Raw genomic sequence first — 21,947 nt, 5'->3', positions numbered from 1 at the left:
TGGATATCAAAATGACCCTCTAAGACAAACGTTGTGAAAAAGAAGAGCTCATATATCAGAGGAAATAAAAAATAAGCCCTACTGCAATACAGTCATGCACGAGGAATATGACAATTTTGCTAAGGCTGTGAAAAAGAAGACTACAGTAGTAAATATACTATACTGTTTGTATATTAATACTTTATTATAATTTATTAAAATATATATTATTTATTTTCTATAATTTAATATTTTATGTATATATTCTATTCAGTCTATATTTAAAGATACTTGTATTTGAAATTGAGTGAAATTTCACCCAAACCATCAGCAGACATTGCCACGCACCCACCCACCATACAAGGCAATTCTTCCAACCTGTACATGCACAGCAGGGACAGACAACAAAAATATGAAAAAACTGGAGCCACAATCCGAAAATTGATAGCACTTTTTTTCTCTCTATGAACAGAATTAAGGCAAATGTAAATCTCAAAATTTATATCATGATATTTTTTCTGGGCGAATAAAATTGACAGAAATATTTATCAAATCTCACAGATCCAATAATCCACCTAACAAAATAACAAGTCCACACGGAAAATCCCAAAATTCTAAAATAGGTAAATGAATACTATCGGGTGAAGCTTGGCAAAAACCAACTCCCTTCATAGCTTCACTCTTTTACTCATCATCATTGAAGGTAGTCTTCCTCCCTGCACGGATGCAAATTATACCAAATTTCAGAAAACTGTGGAACAAATTGGACAGGCACCACAACACCCACAGAAGAATGCAGGGAAAAAAGGTCAAAAGTAGCGAATAATGTTACCTTGGGAAGAAGTCATGCTGGGTTTATTGGGTCCACGACCTCTACCACCAGCACCGCCACGACCACCACGTCCTCTGCCTCCAAAACGGCCTCCACTGTCCCGTCCACCAAAGCGGCCCCCACCACTCCTACCACCAAAACGACCCCCTCCATCTCTGCCTCCACTTCTCCCACCACTTCTTCCACCACCATCACGGAAATCACCTCTTGGCTTTGCCTCTTCTATAGTCAATGAATAATCACCAAGATTACTTCCACTTAGTTCAAGAGCCTTGTTGAAGGCTTCACCATCATTGAAATCCATATAGGCAATTCTGAGATGAAATTATAAAAAAAATCAGTAAAATTAGTAACAGAAGAATTTTAGTAGTCCGTTCTTTTAAGCAAATACCCATAAAACTGCATAATTAAACCATATCAAATGTGTCTCAATAAATTTAATATTCTGTGAATCCATGAAAAGCTCTTTCATATTGCCTATTGAAATACACTTCCGGAATCCAATTAAAATCTGACCAAAAATAAGACAACATACCCCTTAAGAGCACCACTCTCCCGATCAAGCGGGAGTGATATCCTTGAAATTTCCCCACAAGAACTAAAATGCTCTTGCAGTGAGCTCCTAACCTGTGTATAGTTTGTTCAAAGAAAACATTTCAGTGCATTGGTATGAAGACAATTTTGATTTAAAAAAATTAATGACATAACAGCAAAATCTAGATTTGATTGGTTGACAAAAAAGTTACCTCTTCCTCTCCAAGGGAATGATCAAATCCCTTAACAAATATTGTCTGAGACTGGCCTCTACCACCCTTCTGGAATGTGTCACTTCCTTTGCTGCCAAAATTTACAGCTTATAATCATTAAACATGCAAAAAGTCAAGTAACTTCATAAACGGATCAAGAGAGAAGTAGTACCCGCTGTGTGGTGTATATGCACCTCTTTCACGAGCCAAATCAAGTCTGACATCACGATTAAGCAGAGATTTACCATTTAATTCCAGTGCCTGTTAACAGTAAAGCAAAATCTGATTAATACATGACCTCAAACCTCTAATGACAAGAGTCAAGCATCTTTGAAGCACTGAATAGTAAGAATTAGCTGAGGAAAAAACATGTTCAATTCAAAATCGTATAAGGCAATAAAAAAGGTTCCAATAACAAAATGTTCACCCAACATCCAAATGCAACCCTAAGACACCTGTTAAAGTTGCCGAGTCAAATCAGATATATGATCATATATACAAAAACACACATATATATATATAGAAGTCCATACCTTCAGTGCTGCCTCTGCGGTGGAAAACTCAACATGTCCAAAGCCCTTAAAATTCCCTTCATGATCTGTGGCAAAACGAACATCAACAACTTCACCAGCATCTTTGAAGAAATTTTCCCTGAAAGGAAAAGAACAGTTAGGCACTGCAGCAGCAACAACTGATTCACAAGGTAGCAAGACATACACATCAGCTCGTTCAACACTATAAGCAAGGTTCCCAACAAACAAAGTCTTCGATCCAGGAGTCTGTGCCTTCGGTGTGAATGGGGTCTTGGGCTACATTAAATCATAAAATTTATAACGAACTGAAACCGAAACTAAATTAAGTAAAATATGATTCACGGATATTTTTCTTATTTTAGATCAACCTGCTTAGTAACAGTTTCTGCATCTACCATCTCTACATCAGTTCCCTGTTTTGCACAAAAGTAGAGTTGCTTCAGGTAACAGTATTCATAGTTGATATTGAAATACTAAAAGCACAAAAAGGAAGAACAAATTTCCACATCAACATAATCTACAGTTCTAGAGACTGCTCCTAGCACCAAAGTTTAAATGAACTCATTTTAGGAATATGTTCACATCCTGCACAACAAATGCCCAGTTTAAATATGGAGCACAAACACACCCATTGACGAATTTTGCTACTGATATCTAACGAGTGATTGGCTTTAAGGAGCCAAGAAACTTTAAAATATTTAAAATCTCAGGCCTCAGTTCTTTAATTGCTTGGACTACAACGCCTTATAAGATGAGTTTGTTTAAAACTTTTTTTTTAAATTAACTATTTGTTTAAAATATAACCCTACGATTTGAAACACATTTGAGGCTTGAGACAAAATTTATAAAATTAGTTGACATATCGACATTTGTTTGGTATGCACCAACTTTTTATGAGACCTCATCTAAAATAAAAGCTATTCCTACCAGCTAGTCCCAAATTTCAAAAGTCATTACAAAGATCCAATAATAAGCTTGTCGCCTAAATTTTCAGCTGAGAAAACCAGCCTTTCGAAATCTTGATATCAACTCAAAAAGAAAAAGTTAAGATTTTGTACAAGATTCACCCAAAAATCCCCCAAATGGTTCTACTAATCTGAAACCACGTCAATGCTCCTCTAGAAACCAGGGAGAAACAAGAATAACACATTAAATAATAATATTAAAAATTCACCTTCTTTTTTGGAGTCTCTTTTTCATCCTCACTTTCCTCATCATCTTCTGAATCTTCACTACTATCTTCATCAGTGCTTTCCTTTTTAACATTTTTAGCATTTGAGGAAACCTTGACCTGTGAATATATGAACCAAATATATTTTAAAAAAACACCCAAGGTCACTAACAGTAGATTAAGGCAAAACAAACTTTTACCTTTTTCTTTGAAGGCTGTTCATCATCACTTTCCTCTGAGCTATCATCTCTTTTATGATCAACCTTTTTCTGTTTAATATAGAGAAGTAAGTTGAGCATCAAACTCAAAAGCAAAGCCTGTCTTACCTCACCTTAACGTCTTTTTAATGCAAAATTCAAAAATTAATCAGAACTGGCTAAAACGGTAGTGGCTAACAAACAGAACATGTTCTAAATTGAAAACATTAAGGTGCTAAACCAAAAAAAATTCACCAGGCAAACAATAAATTTAAACGGAAAAGGCAAGAAATGGATCAAAGTAATATAAATAAAAGGACAGATAAAAAAAAAGGAAAATAATCCTCCAAAGCATCCTTTACAGCCTCATTTGCCACAATTTTAAATGACAAAGTGCTGAGGTGGAAAAAAGAAAGATAATCCACAAAAGAAAATGTTTATACTGCTAGCACAAACGAATTTGCAGACTTATTTTTCTTTATACTAGTTCCACACCGTTTATTATGATCAAATTACAAATTCAAAATGGTTGATGCAGCACAAGGAAGACTTGGTCCTTAGCTTGAGAAATAAATCAAGTTCAAACAGATTTTGTATCATTGGAAACCTCCAGGATAAGCAAGCCAAAAATCTATTTCATGAAATAATATTATGGAAAATTGTTTTTCCATTCAATAGCAACAGCTAAAAATAATGCTGGCAAAAATCCAGATACTCACATTCTCATCATCTGAATCTGAACTTTCATCATCTGAACTATCACTAGATTCCTTCTTGGCTGCAACCAAGCCATTTTTTGCAGTAGGTGGCACTTTAGTTCCTTTTTTCTGCATGATGTAAAAAAACAGTAAGTTCCATATTCACCTCTAGTGCTCATAAAAAGACTAATGGAAGAGTACGCATTTCTCACAGTATCCTCATCTGAGGAAGTGTCATCATCCGAACTACTATCTGAACTTGAGCCGTCAATTGATTCATCCTTTTTCTTTGAAGCAGCTGAGGGGCCATTCTTTTGGGATGATGCAGGTACCTTCGGTTTAACATCCTGAAGTAGAATTTAATCGTGTGAAAATGAAGCTGGGATGCAAAAGAATAAACAAAGTATTTGTCCACTCACCTCTTCATCTGAAGAATCATCTTCCTCTGATGAATCTGAATTGCTTGCTGGCTTGCCTTTCTTTACTGGAGCAGCAGCTGATCCACTTTTTATGACCACCGGTTTCTTTGCAGCTGGAGGTTCCTGATTTAAATATGATAAGAAAAATGTCACTCATTCAAGTTAACTTCCAGAATAGAAATCACAAACTAAGGGATGTTGTATGCTGCTCACTTCATCTGAAGACTCGTCCTCAGAGGATGAATCTTTTTTACTAGGTTGCCCACCTTTCTTTATGCCAGCAGGTTCCTGAGTTAGATAGGGAAAATGATAAATGTCCCCAAAACTTCTTTTTTTTTTAAACAAGTGCACCCAAAACTTATTTTCATGAGGTAAAATCCAAATAAGCACATATGTATTAACGCACATACAAACAACATGAACAGGACGAAAACTCAGAGCACTACTCACCTCATCACTGCTAGAACTATCATCTTCTGATGAAATACTAGCAGGCTTCTCCTTCTTTGCAAGGTTAGCAGCAGTGCCATTTTTAGCAGCTGCTGGCACTACCTTCTTAGCTTCAGGTTCCTAGGCAAAAAGCAACTAAGAGCATAAATTGCATGCTCTTTTCTTCTTATGTACATAAAAGCTATAATTTTATTATTCTCCTTACTTCATCTGAAGAAGTTTCATCATCATCAGAAGATTCCTCACTGCTAGACTCCACATTTTTCTTAGCAATGGCATCAGGCACAGGTTTCTTTATAACAGCAGGTTTCTGAGATAAAAATTAATGTAACTAAACAGAGGATGTGGCATATAATCAAACATATACTTAAAAAAAATTCTGTAGAAGCTTCTGGTTCAAGAATTCTTCACCTTATCATCATCAGAGTCGTCTTCTGAAGAAGATGAACTGCTGTCTGGCTTGCTTTTCTTAGCTGGCACAGAGCCATTTTTAGCAGCTACTGGCTGCTTCTTTGCGGGTGCAGGTTCCTGAATTAAGATGCAAACAAAATGCTCCAGTCTCTTCCTTTTCAGAAATAGAAACATAGACAACAAAATGAGTATCTCTTACATCATCAGAAGAAGATTCATCCTCGCTACTAGATGACTGGGCCTTCTTTGCAGCAGCCTTAACAGCTCCATTTTTAGCAGGAACTACACTTTTCTTTGTGGTAGCAGGCTCCTGCAAGAATTCAACAACAAAACTAAACAAAAAATACAAGAACAGTAGAAATAAATAATTTGGAACGCTGCTCACCTCATCAGAAGATGAATCATCACTGCTGGACTCTTTTACAGGCTTTTTCTTCTTGCTGGATACCTTAGCAACCTTCTGCTTTGTCAAGGCAAACCATATAATTAATTATAAATCCTTCATAACACAATTAGAAACATGTTTACCAAAACGTGAACAAAAAGTTAACGACAAAGCAGACTCAATGATCCACAAGTCAACCATCACAGTATATCAGAATAATCAAGTACAAAAACATCCTGATAGTCATTATGATTTATATGCAAAGGATGATTATCAACACCTAGACTAAACATGTTTCATTAGAGCATATCCAATCTTGTAAATAGAAATGTAAGAAATGGAAGATATAAATTAGATTGGAACTTTTCATCCAAAAAAAAATGATTGCTACCTTCTGCTTTTCCTCTGATTCTGAAGAATCAGAACTACTGGTTTCCTCTTTCTTCTTCTTCTGTGTCTTTGTCTCAACCTTTACCTTTTTAACAGCCTGTTCCACCACTTCATCTCTCTTCTGCTTCTTTGTGCTCAATGGCTTCTCAATAGCTTCTTCAGCTCCTCTCTTACCTTTTTTATTGTTACAAAGAACTCAATGTCAAAACCAAAAGAAAGCAAACAAAGGCGAAGTATTTTACCCCATGTACTCCATTTAAGCTAGAGTAGAACTGCCTGCTCTTGGCAGGTTTGGCAGTTTAAAGAGGACAGTACTTATAAAACAAACCAAAAAGATAGCTAGAATTCAAAAGCTTTTAACAAAAACCAAAAAAACAAATCATTTTAAATAAACGCAGTGTAAATAATTATTTATAGCACTAACAAACATCATGTAATAAAGAATTGCAAATACTTTACAATGATTACACACTAGATTAACTTTATACGTAGCACTATCAATATTCATATATTAAATCATAGTATACTGAAAATATAATTAGTGAAGATCTAAACCGGACAGAAAACCAAACACAACCAGCTGAAATTAGTTTGATTTTATTTCAATCCTGATTCCGCTTCAATTTAGTTTCAGAACGAAATGGTCGGAATCGATTTCACGGCCATCGAAACAGTTTTCAAAAGCTCATAAATTAATTGCGTTCGAAGAATTAGCTTCAAAAAATCCCCATAACACCGAAACATCATAAATATCTATTTCAATTGTGATAAGGAACGACGCCTATGTGACGCCTCAAAATCACCGTCACTTTTCCTACATCTTCAAAAGCAGTTTTTGTACCTTTCTTCGCCGGAGTGACGGCAGCAGCGACAGCAGCCACTGCTTCGACCTGCAGAAGAACAACAGTAAGCATAAACAAACCCAGTCTTCACACAGCTTAGGGAGACTACAACATTTTTTCAAATAGAACTAAAGAGCTAACAAAAATTTCGTCAAATAAATGTACCTTGGGAATCGATTTCTTGCTTGACTTGCCCATTTTTGATTGAAGAAATGAAAAGGAGAAAGTTTCGGGTAGGGTTTTTGCTAAAGAAAATGGAGACTCTCCAAAAACCCAAAATGATGGCAAGACAATAATATGTTCGGGGTTTTAAAGTGAGGAGGAGGCCTTCGTCACTAGGGTTTAGGGTTTCATTCGCGAGTACGATCTACACCGCCCGCGGAGCGCGTGATGTTGTTGCGGCGCAATCGGCACCATTCATGACCAATAAGGTCCAGGTGTAGGGCTATGATCAAGGACGTCAGATTTGGACACGTGTAGCAGTGAAGATATTTTCTCCGATTCTTTTTTAATTATAATAAACTAATAAAATTCTTATTAAAAATATAAATCAGGTATAATTATAAAAATAGTTCCTAATATTTTAATATTTTATTTTATATTATTGTAAATATATTCATATTTATTATATTTTTTATTAACTAAAATTAATATTTAATTAGTCTATATTGAGCTTGATCCAAAATTAATCATTTGTAAATCCAATAAAAAAATCTCTAATTGTAATTAGGAGTATGAATTATTTTATTTGAATAAATAAATTAATTAAAAATTTAATTTACAAACAAATGTTAATAACCAAATTGAAAAACAAGAAAAAAGTTAAAAGACTATTTTTTGCAATTAAGCATAAAATAATATAATGCCATAAATTAAATTATTTTTTAAAAATTGTATTAAATTTTTTAATAATCTCAAAAAAAATTTAAACACCACAAAATATTTTTTTAATTAAAAAAAAAATAACTTGATAAGATAACATTCAATTTAATTATTACAGACTCAATAATAAAGTAATAACCTATTGAATAAAATATTATAAATAAAATATTAACGATCCATAATATATTATTAAATTAAAAATTATATATTATTAAATAACAATATTCAGTATATATATTAAATCTAAATACAATTTTGATCCTTTTATGGTCACTCTCTCAATTTTATATTAAATTAGTCTTGTAAAAAAAATTAGATTTAATTCATTTCTTTTATTAACTATCAACAGTATTAATTTATGTGTAATGTGTGAAATTTATTAACACATAACAACTTCTACTTAATGCAATACAAGTTAAATATTATATCAGATATTACATTTAATATAAAAATAATAATAATTTCCGATATCAATTTTGTCACTAAATAGAAAAAAGAAATAAGATAATTCGTGATTAAATAACAAAATGTGGGTAAAATGATAAAAGAATCTCAATAACAATCTGTGAAGTCACTAAAAATTTTATAGTGATTCCATACTAATCCAAGTTCCCATAATCTATAGTCTTTACCATCAGTTTAATAAAAACAGGGACCAAAATAGAGGTTCCAATAGTTTTAGTCACCTAAAAATTTTCCTGGAAAAGTGAAACAGCAGCATGGGATATGAGCATGAATACCATATTAGCTATCTTACAGCAGCATGGGATATGAGCATGAATACCATATCAGCTATCTTTTGGGCTTCTTGTCAAGGATCCAAGGATGTGCTTCCCAAAAGCTTTGCTCAATTATATTACAATGTTCCACAACCACTTCATCCGCCAACTTCTCAGCAGAAACTACATTCTCCTGCATCACAATCTCCTTTGCCTGTATATACAAAGTAAGGTTTATCTTCTTAAGAAGCTGTGATGGAGTTAGGAGCATGCAATACTTAAAAATCATGTCTTCAGCTTTCAGTAAACATACTTTGCTCCCAAATCGTTCTTAACGAAAACAAGCAACTCATATCATTTATGATATGATCTACGAGGAAAAGAAATAAAAAAGCACACAATATTTTAAGGAATTACTTGTCTCTGTCTGAGTGTTGATACACTGTTCTCAATCAAAAATCAAAGGCAAAGCCAGCAGAATCCTAAAATCAAGTCTCAGGATAAAGTTTTGAAGAAAAGGCGAAAACATTTAATTATCAAATAATATGTTTTTGGAAAAAGAAATATGTAACTGACATATGTTTTGGCAGGTTTCATCTCTCATGAGGGCTACATATGGTATTAAAATTCTCCTAGCTATGTTAGGAAGAATCAAGGCATGTTCTAAGCTGATTTGTTCTGGAACCAAGTCCATGTGACTGGTATTCTCTCACTGTTTAATTCTTCAAAAAAATCCTTGACCATCTATTCTGTAAACCAATTTAAAGGTTTTAGATCATGAAATAATACCAAACTACTTATTATAAAAGTCATACAAGTCAAGTTCACTTTGCCATAAATTTTCCCCAAGTATCAATTCTGCTAAGCCATTCTTCAAATGAAGGTTTCCAGGTCTTAATGATTCCCATTGAAAATTGGTACAGCTATCTAATTGGTGTTTTATTAACAGTCTATAGCACTGGATTGTCACACTATGGATTTCTTTTATCTTTTCTATTTAACAACAGTCTATAGCACAGGATTGTCACACTATGGATTTCTTTTATCTTTTCTATTTAACAACAGTCTATAGCACTGGATTGTCACACTGTGGATTTCTTTTATCTTTTCTATTTTTTCCCTGAAACCAAAACAGGAGAAAATGTCACCTTTACACGGAAAACAGATGAACCGAGGCGGAATATGGCTGGCAACAAGTTGTAATCAATACTAAATTGCTGCTTAAGAAGTTCATTCTTTTCTCGCGCCTGGGTACCCTGAAAAGAAATTTAAAAGTAATTAAACATAAAAACTTACAGGCGGTTTATGTGAATAGGGAACCATTGGAAAAAAAAAAACAATCCCAGATGTCATTTGAGTGTGCATGTTGGGATCTTAATGAGGAATGGGTCCTTACATCCCTTTGATAACATGAATACAGTTAGGTAATTTTTGTAGATTCTAAATGGCCTTCAAAATGGCACTCTTCCAATAACTAATCCTAGAGAAGATAACTTATTTTCCTGTAGTAGCAGAAATTAGCACCTTTAGATAATCTTGAGCCTGGCTTTTGCTTTTTCCGGACTTAACAAGCATCCAGAAACAAGTATTGTACTGATTATTAATATGGCCTGCAAGTCCAAAATGTAAAATTTCAGATATACAACACTTATATTTTGCTGAAAATTCCCTGAATGAACTTTTCTTTTACAAGTGAATTACATTGAATCCCAATGTTTAATGCCATTGCTAAAGTTCAAGAGAGACACATAGAACCTTCTAAGAATATATGAAAACAGAATACTCACAGTCAACTTGCCTCCAAGCCAGATAATCTTGAAGAATCTTGCGTGACGGGTAGCACACTGCTCGTCCATCAAAAGATGGAGGGTACTTCAACTCTTTCTGTGGAAAGAATTCTTTCCATTGCATTACATATGTTGAAGAGAAGAATGATACAAGAGTAGACACTACTTCACTGCATTGATGATGTTAAGAATAAGCAACTGCAAAACTTTTTTATTGACTTCTTTAAAAATAAAAAAGTCAAACAACCTACACCAAGACCCAACTAGACCGGCATTGAGCCCCTCATATGGTCCCATTGTCCAATTTGACCCATATCCACACAAAATATGGAACCGACTGAATTGGTGGACTGCCTGTTTACCATGTTGTTTAATAAAGTAAGTTCTCAGTCTAGAAAAACATTCTCATTAATAGTTTACACCAAAAGTTTCTATTTAGATCCCTCAATCAACACACAAAATTTTTTTCTTTTGTGCACTGATATATAAAATAGGAACACACAGACAGTTCTTCATTCAATCTGATGTAAGTATTAACCAGTAAATAACATGGGAAGAAAATAAAATTGCAGAAACTAAAAGAAAAATGATGGAATTGAAACCTGGATCGCCTTTGGGAAAGCTCAGATCCCCTCTTCAAGACAAAGCTAAATGCAACAAAATCAACAACTTATTACTTGAACAAGCAGAAACACGAGGTTGTGAAAAGAAAACAAGCTAAACTATAATTCGTTTTTTTTTTTTTTAAATAAAAAGTGTGTAGTATATATTGATATCAGCACCAAGGGGGTGCCCACCCATGGCTCTAGAATATTTTACAAATAAGTCTCAATCATATTTGTTATAATTTGGTCTCCAAATTAACATATGCATGCAACTCAAACAAAAAATTAGTCATTTTCCATTATAATTAGACTACCAGAAAAAACAACTAAAAGCTGACTTGTGTGAAATATTTTGCATGGGTGAGGACCTTGATTAGCCTAGTGGGGTATGTTGAAGTATTGATAAAGAGAATGGCTAAGTGACGGGAAGAGTGGTAGATGAGTGTCAATATGCTTTTGTGGAGGGTAGACTAATCCTTGAAGCAGCCTTACTTGCAAATGAGATTCTGGATGAACTGAAACACAAGAATATGGAGAGTTCTTTGCAAGCTCGATACGGAGAAAGTCTATGATCATGTGAACTAGGGTTTCCTAAACATGTGTTAGAGCGACTAAGTTTGGTGAAAAATGGAGTAAATAGACCAGATCTTGCATTAACATGACCTTTTCTGATGTTATAGTTAATGGGGGTCTATCTTCCTTCTTCAGACCTACCACAGGTCTCAGGCAAGGAGATTCCTTGTCCCCTCTACTACTCATCATTGTTATAGAAGCACTCAACAAAATACTTTCGAGAACTAGAGAGCTTCAGATATTCAAAGGGTTGAAGATGGGTGATGCCGAGCACGCAGTGGGAATGACTCATTTATTTATTTTTTATAATACTTACTTTTCTGTGAACAAAATGAGAGGACTATACTAAATTTCAGATGTATTTTGTTGAGCTTTTAAATTGTATTTAGACCCGATATTAACCTTGCCAAGTCTGAATTGGTAAGACTGGAAGATGGGAGGGATGCTAGCAGATTGTCTAATATTCTTGGGTATAGGAGTTTGGACTTGCTGACCAAATATTTGGGGCTCTTGCTGCATTCCAAATATAAAGATGTCTCAACTTGGGACTCTATGGTGGACAATGTTTGGACTTGGCTAGATGAAAGATAAATTTTTATTCAGGGAGGGGGGGAAGAGACTTTTTTAAAAAAAAAACTAAAGGGGGTGGTGAAGGGGGATTACTCTTATCAAGAGCACTATGGCTAAATTCGCATTTATTACATGTCATTAATGATGATCTTTGTGAGCGTGGCCAAAAGAATGGAATCAATTCAGTATAAATTCTTATGGGAAAACACTAAGGATAATAGGAAGTACCATCTTGTGGCTTGGGATGAGGCTAAAAAATCTATTCACCAAGGGGTTTTGGATTTAGATCTTTAGTGGAAGTTAATATGCCTCTTCAAAGAAATGGTTTTGGAGATTCATAAATAAGAATGGTAGTCTTTAGTGGGGAGTGATTAATGCGAAGCTTTAGTATTGTGGAAAGAGGTTGATATACTTGACTTGTGTATAGACCCCATGGTAAAGGCATGTGGAAGAAAATCTGCTGGGAGGAGAAATTTCTGAGACTGTATCAACTAAAGGGTTGGCATTAGGGATAGGGTCAATTTATGGCAATGATGCCTGGTTGGAGGGTGGCACATTCAAAGTACAATTTTCCCGTATTTATGCTATTGAGAGTGGCCTATGGAGGTCACGAGGAACCTCAATGAATAGGAAGTTAGGGAGTACGAGGCTTAATCTTCATCCTTGCTAGGGTTAGAATGATGGGACAAGAGACCAACCCTTATGGAGGCTTAGTTCAAGAAGGATTTTCTCTATTTGATCTTTCTACAATCACTTGATCAAAAGAGAGGCTACAGATAAAGACTTCCATCCAGGCAAATATGGAAGGTTAATGCTTCAACTAGAGTGTCTTCTTTGCTTGGAAGGCAGGTTGAGGCTGCACTTTAACTCTGGACAAGCTAATTAGGAGAGACAGGATTTTGGTGAATGGTTGTTTTCTATATAAAAGGGATGCAGAGTCGTGTAACCATATCCTTCTATCATGTTCATTTGTATATAAACTGTGAACCCTTGCTTACGGCTAATTGGGCATTAATTGGGTACGGCTAGTCCGGCGAGGGAGAAAATTTGGGCGTGGAAAGGAATCAATTGCGTGAAGAAGCATGGTAACCTCATCCCCCTTGCTATGTTTTTGGGCGGCATGGAAAGAGAGGAACAAAAGAGCCTTTGATGGCACAGAAGTTGATTTCAATAGAGTTAAACTAAAAGGTTCTAAACTCTAGGTTTTTCGATTAAGGATCATCCTCTTTACTCCTTTGATGATCTTGGGGACTTCGATATTTTGATTAATATGTACATATTTTGTACAAAGGTTTACACCCCCTTATTTATTGCTTGTAAATGAATCATAATATACTATTTTATCTCAAAGCAAAAGAGGACCTGGCTGCAACCAAGAAAATGAAACAAATTTGTAACAAGACAAAATAGCTTTAGGACTAAGATAGTGAAAGAAACAATGTGATACCTGTACTCATCACTGACACCATAAGAAAAAATGACGTCTTGAAACTGTTTTAAAATGGCCACTGCACATGAATTCATAAGTTTCAGAGCTTGCTCGTCATTGGGCTTCTGAAATTCGTGAGTTTGAGAAAATCTACCAAAAGCCACATGAACTTCTTGAGTTTCATTTGCTATATGTTAGCAGGGTAATATCCTAAATTAATTGATAGCAACCTCTTTGAAATTTGAAGTAACACTTCCATCTCAGTAAGAGCAACAATAAGAAATTTCTCGCATACAACATTTTTACCTGTGAAAATGACAGCCATCAATTCTAATTACAATCCAATTAGATGGCAACAACTTATTCTCGAACAGAAAAGACCGAACATAATCTGGATCAATTTTGCCAATATCTTTTGTAAAACCACCCAGCTCCTTCAGAAGACTTAGATGTTCATTCCAAAAGGTTGTTCCAGCTACGTTCTCTGAGTGGACCAGTCTTGCTTTTCTCCTAAATCTTTTAACAGGGTTTCCATATTCATTATATTTTACAATTTCTTCTACCTGTTAAGGAAGGGGAGGAAAATATTATAGTCTTGTATATAATTTTTGTATTTGGATTGGCACTCTTTTGTGTCCTTTAATGATTTTCTTTCCGAAAAAAAAAAAATTAAACCAGTTGACTGGCACCTGTGTCTTGAAAACACATGATCCTTGACGGAACAGTTCAGGTAAGCTTTTGTAGTTGATACCAAACTGTTGAAAGAGTAGCTCATTTTTCTCTTGCTTATGAGTGCCCTGCGAAATTGATAACCACAATCTAAGTAGCAGTAAACTTATTTTTAAAAAAAAAATAAGTAGGACTAAAACATGGGGGAATAAAATGCTAACAGTCAGCATGTGCTATTTGAGAAAGGAACATGAAAATAAGGAAAGAAAGTGCATATAACTTTTTTTTTGAAATAAAAAAGAACGTGAATATAACATAGAAAATATATCAAGTGCGCATTTTAACATATATTCACACGGACAAAGACACTGGCACCTTCAGAAATTCTTCTGCTTGCTTTTCAGTCTTTCCACCCCTAACCAGCATCCAAAGACATGTATTATGCTGGTTGTTCAAATGACCTGCAAACACAATACAGCAACCGTGTGACCGAACTGTCATGTCGCTTAGGTAAGAATTGAAAAGTGCCTGTGCCAAACTACAAACTTAAAAGCCCAGAAAGACCAATAATATACAAGTTGCAAGGCCATAGAGATACTAGAGTGCTTTTAATGATTTGTTTTACAGTCACCACTCTCTACTTACAATTATTCTGTCTCCATGCAAGATAAGTCTGAAGAACCTCTATTGAAGCACAACAAATGACCCGTGAATGAAAGGAAGGGGGATATTTCAGCTCCTTATTTGGGAAGAAATCCTTCCACTTTGTCACGTAGACAGAAGCAAAGAATGATACAATAAGGGACAGTATTTTGCTGCATATTCAATTTTCACGGGCAAATAAATGATATACACTTCATCACTTTGATTAATATATGTAGTTACATGCATGTAAATAACCATGATATAAATATAGAATATGCTTAACCCGTGCTAAGAAATAAGTCTCATTGTTGAAGAGTTTCTGGACCTACATATCTTTCTTCTAATTATTTATGTTCGTATAGTTACAGGCATGTAAATAGTCATTGATATAAACATAGAATATGCTTAACCTGTGGTATAACATAAGCTCTGACGGTTGAAGAGCTTGTGGACCAATTAGATCTTTCTTCCGATTAATTTCTGTTCATATACATGGCACCCCTTCAGTGCCTTGTTAACACATCTTGTTTTCTATAAAAATCTCTGCTGCCAATCATTTCCAGTAAAGCACCTAGGTCCATCTAGGTGGGTTGTTCCTGTTCTCCATATGGGCACATAGAAGCTGATAAACTAGAAATTTTCCAAATGCTTCACATACTCACCCGAAATCAGTTTTATAAAGCAAGCTACATTAAATGTTGAATAAGCAATTCGGAATCATCTGATTCTATACTCTTCTTGTTTCCTTTTTGACACACTATAATGTAATGAGGCAACAATAAGGGACACCTGACAAGGACAATCCATTAAAGAATTTGATCAGAAAGCTTCCTACACGTTTTGTTTCATTCTATTATTCTTGAGTGAGATATTACTCATCATAGACAAAAGAAAATTGGTTGGGAGCACGGATGGTGCTTCCCTTGTAAACTTGAAAATTTATATAATTTTTAGTGAAGACTTACATAATGTTTTAAGACTTTTTTTAAAAATATTATTTTGGTACCACATAGTTTATGATTACAAATCGATTGGTAAAAAAAAAGTGGGTTTAAACAAAAACTTGCATATATTAAAAAAAATTTGACACAAAAATCTTCTATAACATGACAACTCCAATAAAAAAGAGGACGAGCATAATAACAAATATATAGCAACCTTTTCTTTTTCAAAAGAAAATAATCATCTATTCGCAAACAGCACGGGTGTGTAACCCATATACAGAAACTTATAGCAACCAGAAAAATTATTTATTTATAGAAAACTTTTACTAGTGCACCCATTGCTTAAATGCTCTCAGTCCCCTGGTCAGAGTCTCCTTTTCTATCTGCTTTCCTATATAATTTTTCCCTCTGACTCATAACGCTCCTGTCTCCACTTTCATGTCTCACTCCGTAGGCCATGTTTCTTGGAATTGCTTCTTTTTAAAATAAAAAGTGCGAAAAGTATATTAATATAGGCGCCAAGGGGATACCTCTTATACACAAAATTACAAGTCAATCAAAGTATCAACAAGATCCACCAAATCCTTCATAGAACAAATAGGATGACCTCGTAATAAAAAACTAAAGGTCTAGAACCATACATTTTTAAGGATATCAAAACCATCAACATTTTCAACCCCATCAAAAGTTCTTTTGCTCCTTTCTCTCCACACCACCCAAAAGAATGTTTCTTGAAATTCTTTTTTCCAAAAACCTTAATTTTTTTTAATGACCAGGAAATATTGGAATTTTACTTCTTTGCTTACCCTTATTGAGTACTTTATGGCTGGTCCAATTTTTTTTATAAACTTTATGGATGGTTCAATAGTGAACTTTAGAGTGTGGACATTAGACTACCTCAGTATCTACACTTGTAAATATTTCCTTGAATTCCTTATCTGCCTTCCCATTAATCAAAATGCGGTCTTCAATGGTGTTTTTTTGGAGGATGAAAGCTCCCATTAAGGTTTATGTTCAGACTGCTTAAATTGAATTAACACTAATATCCTTATTGATATGTAAACACCTTGCACATGAGCCGAAACTCCCTTGGTGCTTGTGAATTAATTTTTTTAAAATAAAAAATATAAAGTATTATTAAATACAAGCACCAATTGCATAAAAACTCATGTATAAAGAAATATTTACATATCAACCAAGATATCTATCAAATCACCAAAATCCTCTATAGAGTACAAAGGTTGACCCATAATAAAAAATCCCAAAGTATGAAACCATCTCGCTCTAATCTTATTAATATCCTCTTCCACCCCATCGAGCGTCCTCCTATTTCTTTAGTGCTTGTGAATTAATGATACAGACTATACTTTTTATGTCAAGAAAATTGTAGTTGTACCATAACTTGTCATGCATCACTAAGTATCTCCAATAATAAATGCATAAAGATTCTAATCACAAAACTTTACCTATGATGTAAATATTTTGTAAATGAGCGGCACTCCCTTGGTGCCTTTTTATTAGTTCCATTTGTTTATCTCAAGAAAAAAAATATTCGAATTACAAAACTATCTCATAATATTGAAATATTTCCACTCTAGGATATTTGCTTCATAAATTAATGGGTTGTCTCAAACAAGACTTAACCCCTCACGGACCTTGACTCTCAAACTAATAACCTGATTATAAACACAAGACCATGACATTTGTTCCGTTTTCTATTTTTTTTTTGGCTATGGTCGTACGTTCTCTTTTTCGTATTTCTTATGATATTTCTTCTTTTATTGCAAAAGAAAGCTTCGAATACCAATTACTCATGTGAAGCCTGAAATATGACAACTATGAAAGTAAAACACATATCTAACACCACACCAGTACTCTATGTTCACCAGGGCCAAAAAAAAATATATTGAAAATCCCTAGTAATTACAAGACTCTCATGATATTGAAAAGCTTTAAGCAGAAGTCTTCCCCCTAAATCCTACGGGGGTGATTCTTAGCAGAGAAAATGGAATGCATAAGAATGAATAGTTATTTTTTCTAATAGCTTCAGATAAGAACCTGGATCGTCTCTGATAGAATTTCGATGTTTTCTTGAAAACAAAACTGTAAATAATAAGAGCAAGAATGAGAAGTTTCAAATAATAAAACAAACAGCCAGAAAGCAGGTAGTAATACCCAGAATTGGGACAGCTGGAGTATACGAAATCTTAATACCTATATTCATCACTGTATCCATATGAGAAAACTATGTCTGGATACTCCTCCAACACAGCAGCCGCGGACCAATTCATTAATTTCAGAGCTTTCTCATCATTTGGTTTCTCAAATTCATGAACTTCAGAAAATCTACCAAGATATACACAAAAGAAAAAACAATAAAATCTAATTCAAAATAGATTATTTTTTTCCTTCCCAGATCAGCAAGACCCGAGTAATAAAAATCTTGGGTCCTACTATTGCAGTATCTTTCAGAAGTATCATGGACGATCTTACCAAATGACAGTATTCACATTTGAGAAATAATTCTTACAGCCATAACATAGGTGATCAAAAAATAAAAAAGTAATTGCAACCTCATTTGGCATGTCGAGGTTGTAGAAGTCAAAAAATTATATCACAAACTCGAATTCTTCAACTTCTTGATGCAGCTGTCATCTCAGGTCAGACAGAACCAATGCTAACACGTGAAGCAAGCATAGACTAGACCCTCATTCTTGTGTATGAAAAGATATTTGGAATTTCAGTTTGATGAAATATATTCATAGTCTGTTATACTTATAACAAGCTGTGTTTCCATATAATTCCACCTCAAGGTGCACTCTCTCTTCAATAAATAAACATCAACAATGAAATCAAAACTTCGTGTGCATAGAATTCAACTTCAAGATAGACTCTCTCTTCTATAAATACACATCATTAGTTAAATCAAAGCCCATCAATTTTAAACTATTTTGAAAATTTACATGATACGAGAGCGTGTTCCTCTTCCTAATTTTTTTTGAGACAAAAAACTAGTATATTACATATGAGGCAACAAGGGGGTGCCGCCCCTGTACAAAATATTTACATGCCTAATAAAACATCAAAAAAATTTCCAAATTCATCCCACCTATATACATCATGACCTAGAATTAGAGTCCCAAAAGTATATATCCATTTATCTCTAATTCTACCCAAATCCCCCACACATCATTCAAACACTCTATTGTTTCTTTCTTTCCACACCACCCATAATATAGTTAAAGGAATGAGTTTTAAAATTTTCTATTTCTTACATATCCCATCCCAAGCCTAAAGCTCATTTTTCACCGTACCCCCAATTACCCAATTGATACCTAATAAACTATACACCATAGTTTATAAATTGTATGTCACTAGACACCAAGGAAGTAGATGATTGCATGATTCAACCACTTCCTTGCACAAGTAACAATCATTAACCATAATGTGGCCCCTTCTCATCAACTTTTCAATGGTGAAGATGCATTCCTGACCCACTTCCTAGGCAAAAAAATCCTCTTCCTAATATGAGTTCCACCACTGAGTCTTCTACTTCATCTCCTTTCTCTCTTTCATTCCCATCAAAATTCTCACCCTTTATTTGGAGTCTCCATCCAAGAAATGTTGTCAGCGAAACCCTCAACATCACCAATTTCCTCATATGAAAATCTCTAATAGGAAAGCTAACCAAATTCCTCAATATCACCAATTTTTTCAATAGCATATTAGTTACCTTCCATCATATGAAATTTTGTCAATATGAGCTTGTTGCAGAATATCCTATTGACAAAATTTGTTCTGAATGATCTTGTTGCTTTGCACTATTTCCGGGCTATCAAGGTCACATATAACAAAAGGTATCTTCCAAGACCAGACCAGAAAGATAATTAATATGCTTGGGAGTTCCTAATACAAAGTGGATTTGAAAACTGCAAAACAAGCTCCTTCTCATGTCAGCTTTAGGAGAAATTGCCCTAAGGTTTCAAGTCACTTGTAGCCAATTCTACATTATATCACAACTTGGTAGGGACACCACAATATCTCATTTTTACTCATCCATAACTTGTTTTCAAGTTAACTAAGCATATCAGCACATGCGTGGCCCAAGAGTGAATCATCTTCAACCAGCTAATTGCATTTTCTGCAATGTTCTGGCGCGATTAACCATGGACTTCAATTAATGATTCCTCACAAAATGCTCACTGGATATTTTTTTGTTGACTGGTGAGGCATGTATCTAGATGCTTGTCACTTCATAAGAAGATATTGCATTTTCCTTGATTCCTAGTTGGTTTCTTGGAGTGCCAAGAAACAACCTATAATTCCATATTACAGTGCATAAGTGGAGTATCGCGCAATAGTCTTTATAGTAGCTGACTTGAGCTATATCTGGAATTGCTTCGTGGGCTACGTTTTCCTTTGAAAGCCAAAGCTATACTCTGGTGTGGCAATGTAAATGCGGCTTACATGACTCCAAATCCAGGTCAACAAACCCATAAACATGTTAAACTAGATATCCCTTCTGTAATAAAAAGGTCCAACCAAGAGTACTTCATTATTGCTTTGGATATCCATCCTGAATCACAAACAGTTAGTAAATATCTTCATCAAAGGTCTTTCCTCACAACCTTTTCAATTATTTAGGGTCAACTTTCGCATGTTCCCAAACTCATGTTGAAGGGAGATGATAGAACTTATTTATAGTCTGTTATACTTGTAACTTTATGTTTGCATAGAGGTGGACTTTTGCCTGTATAACTACCAATCATTGATAAAATCAAAAATCACCAAGTGCAGCTATTCAAGAAAGTTACACATTTTGTAACCAGGACACAGCAGACATGGACTGATTACTAGTGTCTCAGTTAAGCATCTAAAACTTAATCAAAATGCTCTAAAATTTCAGAGTCCATCAAAGCAATATTAGCTCCTAAAGCTTAGCTTCTATCCGCAAGACATGTCTCCAATTCGCTAAGCATTTAATAGGAACAAGGATCTTGGTACTCGAATGTAGACTATCCAAGCCAATTTTTCCATTTTTAAGGCATAGGAGATTATCATGCTAAGCAAATCAACAATTTCGACCTTAATTAGAAGCAGAGATGATCTGTATCAAGAACTAATATATTGAATCATCCAAAGTACGTCAAGTCACATGCATTGCTCGGGAACAAAAGAAACAACCCACTAAAACTAATAACAAGGTGAAGCCAAATAACAGTAGTCTGTACATCCAAATAATAGTTTGAGGAGGCTTTACCTGCGAAAATTGCAACCATCTATCCGAACAACAATCAAATTAGGCAGCATCACTTCATCTTCTACTTCAAATGACTTGACATACTCGTATTTGCTGTTTGCCATTTCCCTCTACTGGTTTTGTTAATACAAAACTATGACAAAGCAACAGGTAGGCTTGTGAGTTAAAAAGTTCTTAAGTAGAAAAAGAACATACCCTTTTAATTCACAAACTTCCTGGACAAGGGATAATTTTATTTTAAAAGTAATAGACAAGCAGCAAGGAAACTGAAGAAGAAGAAAAACAGAAACAGAAAAAGCAACAGGAGTCTTGCTTTCAATCAAAGACTCCTCTCTTTTTTTTTTTACTAACTCTCTCCCAAAATCGCCTCCTCTTTCTTTTCCTTTTTTCTCTTCCTAAGCCGCGTCTCCCTCTCTTCTCTCTCAGGTCACCCTCTCTCGTCCGTCTTTTTTGAAAGCTTTTTCAAATAGTAAAATTAGTAGAGGCTCTTTCTTTTCCTTTCCTCTTGTTTCTTCCTTGTGCGAGCCGCCTAAGACGCGTACTACTTTCTTCCTCAGTCGTCCTCGCTCTTTGCTTCTCTGTCTCCCGTTCGCTCTGTGTCTGTCTCCCTGTTCCACCGTATGTATCCGCAGCTCTTTCTCTTTCTGTTACTTTGTTGTCCAGCAGCAGGAATGAAGGAAAAGACCAAGCATCTAAACGGTGGCGTTTGGTCTTGAGGGCATTGGCTATATGGGCCAAGGTTATGCTTGTTGGCCTTCAGGTTTGGGATAAATTTGGCTTTGGGACTAACAAAATGGTTAGTTTTGGGCTA

General features: G+C 34.8%; 2 protein-coding genes across 6 annotated transcripts; both read right to left on the bottom strand.

The window, feature by feature from the left end:
- Positions 1–453: 453 nt before the first annotated feature.
- LOC110807122 (uncharacterized) lies at positions 454–7,376 on the bottom strand. The gene is made up of 22 exons (XM_022032156.1): positions 7,219–7,376; positions 7,053–7,101; positions 6,213–6,385; positions 5,822–5,896; positions 5,636–5,746; positions 5,437–5,553; positions 5,231–5,335; positions 5,026–5,145; positions 4,789–4,863; positions 4,576–4,698; positions 4,369–4,503; positions 4,178–4,285; positions 3,462–3,530; positions 3,265–3,381; positions 2,459–2,503; positions 2,275–2,366; positions 2,091–2,208; positions 1,730–1,818; positions 1,558–1,648; positions 1,347–1,438; positions 812–1,125; positions 454–695 (listed from the first exon to the last, which is right to left on the bottom strand). Exons 1-22 carry the CDS (start codon positions 7,249–7,251, stop codon positions 664–666), a joined length of 2,283 nt encoding a protein of 760 aa, XP_021887848.1. The 5' UTR covers positions 7,252–7,376; the 3' UTR covers positions 454–663.
- A 1,059-nt stretch (positions 7,377–8,435) lies between these two features.
- LOC110820238 (tRNA(His) guanylyltransferase 1-like) lies at positions 8,436–21,810 on the bottom strand. Of its 5 annotated transcripts, none has more exons than XM_088212630.1 (14): positions 21,137–21,810; positions 18,091–18,222; positions 17,935–17,979; positions 15,343–15,412; positions 14,933–15,102; positions 14,663–14,748; positions 14,308–14,415; positions 13,925–14,181; positions 13,637–13,768; positions 11,044–11,088; positions 10,442–10,611; positions 10,179–10,264; positions 9,803–9,910; positions 8,436–8,868 (listed from the first exon to the last, which is right to left on the bottom strand). In XM_088212630.1, the coding sequence occupies exons 2-14, from the start codon at positions 18,110–18,112 to the stop codon at positions 8,728–8,730; spliced, it is 1,440 nt and encodes a 479-aa protein (XP_088068756.1). In that variant the 5' UTR covers positions 18,113–18,222; positions 21,137–21,810; the 3' UTR covers positions 8,436–8,727. The 5 variants fall into 5 exon arrangements, with proteins under 5 accessions (XP_088068756.1, XP_088068755.1, XP_088068754.1 ...); XM_088212629.1 differs by lacking the exon at positions 15,343–15,412 and having other exon boundaries at positions 8,436–8,680; positions 8,725–8,868; XM_088212628.1 differs by lacking the exon at positions 15,343–15,412.
- Positions 21,811–21,947: the final 137 nt, after the last annotated feature.

This window comes from Carica papaya, chromosome 2, assembly GCF_054855325.1.
Source record: "Carica papaya isolate Zhongbai chromosome 2, ASM5485532v1, whole genome shotgun sequence".
Lineage (NCBI taxonomy): Eukaryota > Viridiplantae > Streptophyta > Magnoliopsida > Brassicales > Caricaceae > Carica > Carica papaya.
Note: the sequence above shows the minus strand (reverse complement) of the source record. Positions and strands in the feature narration are given on the sequence as shown.

Bases quoted from the DNA above. Each gene is read 5' to 3' on its own strand.
- LOC110807122 (XM_022032156.1), bottom strand. From the start codon at position 7,251: ATGGGCAAGTCAAGCAAGAAATCGATTCCCAAG. The intron at 1,439-1,557 runs GTAACTTTTTTG...AACTATACACAG, and splicing joins ATTCCCTTGGAGAGGAAGAG to GTTAGGAGCTCACTGCAAGA. The intron at 696-811 runs GTAACATTATTC...GCATCCGTGCAG, and splicing joins CAGCATGACTTCTTCCCAAG to GGAGGAAGACTACCTTCAAT.
- LOC110820238 (XM_088212628.1), bottom strand. From the start codon at position 21,240: ATGGCAAACAGCAAATACGAGTATGTCAAGTCATTTGAAGTAGAAGAT. The intron at 10,612-11,043 runs GTTTCAATTCCA...TCATCAATGCAG, and splicing joins CTTTCCCAAAGGCGATCCAG to TGAAGTAGTGTCTACTCTTG. The intron at 10,265-10,441 runs GTGAGTATTCTG...TTGGACTTGCAG, and splicing joins GGCTTGGAGGCAAGTTGACT to GCCATATTAATAATCAGTAC.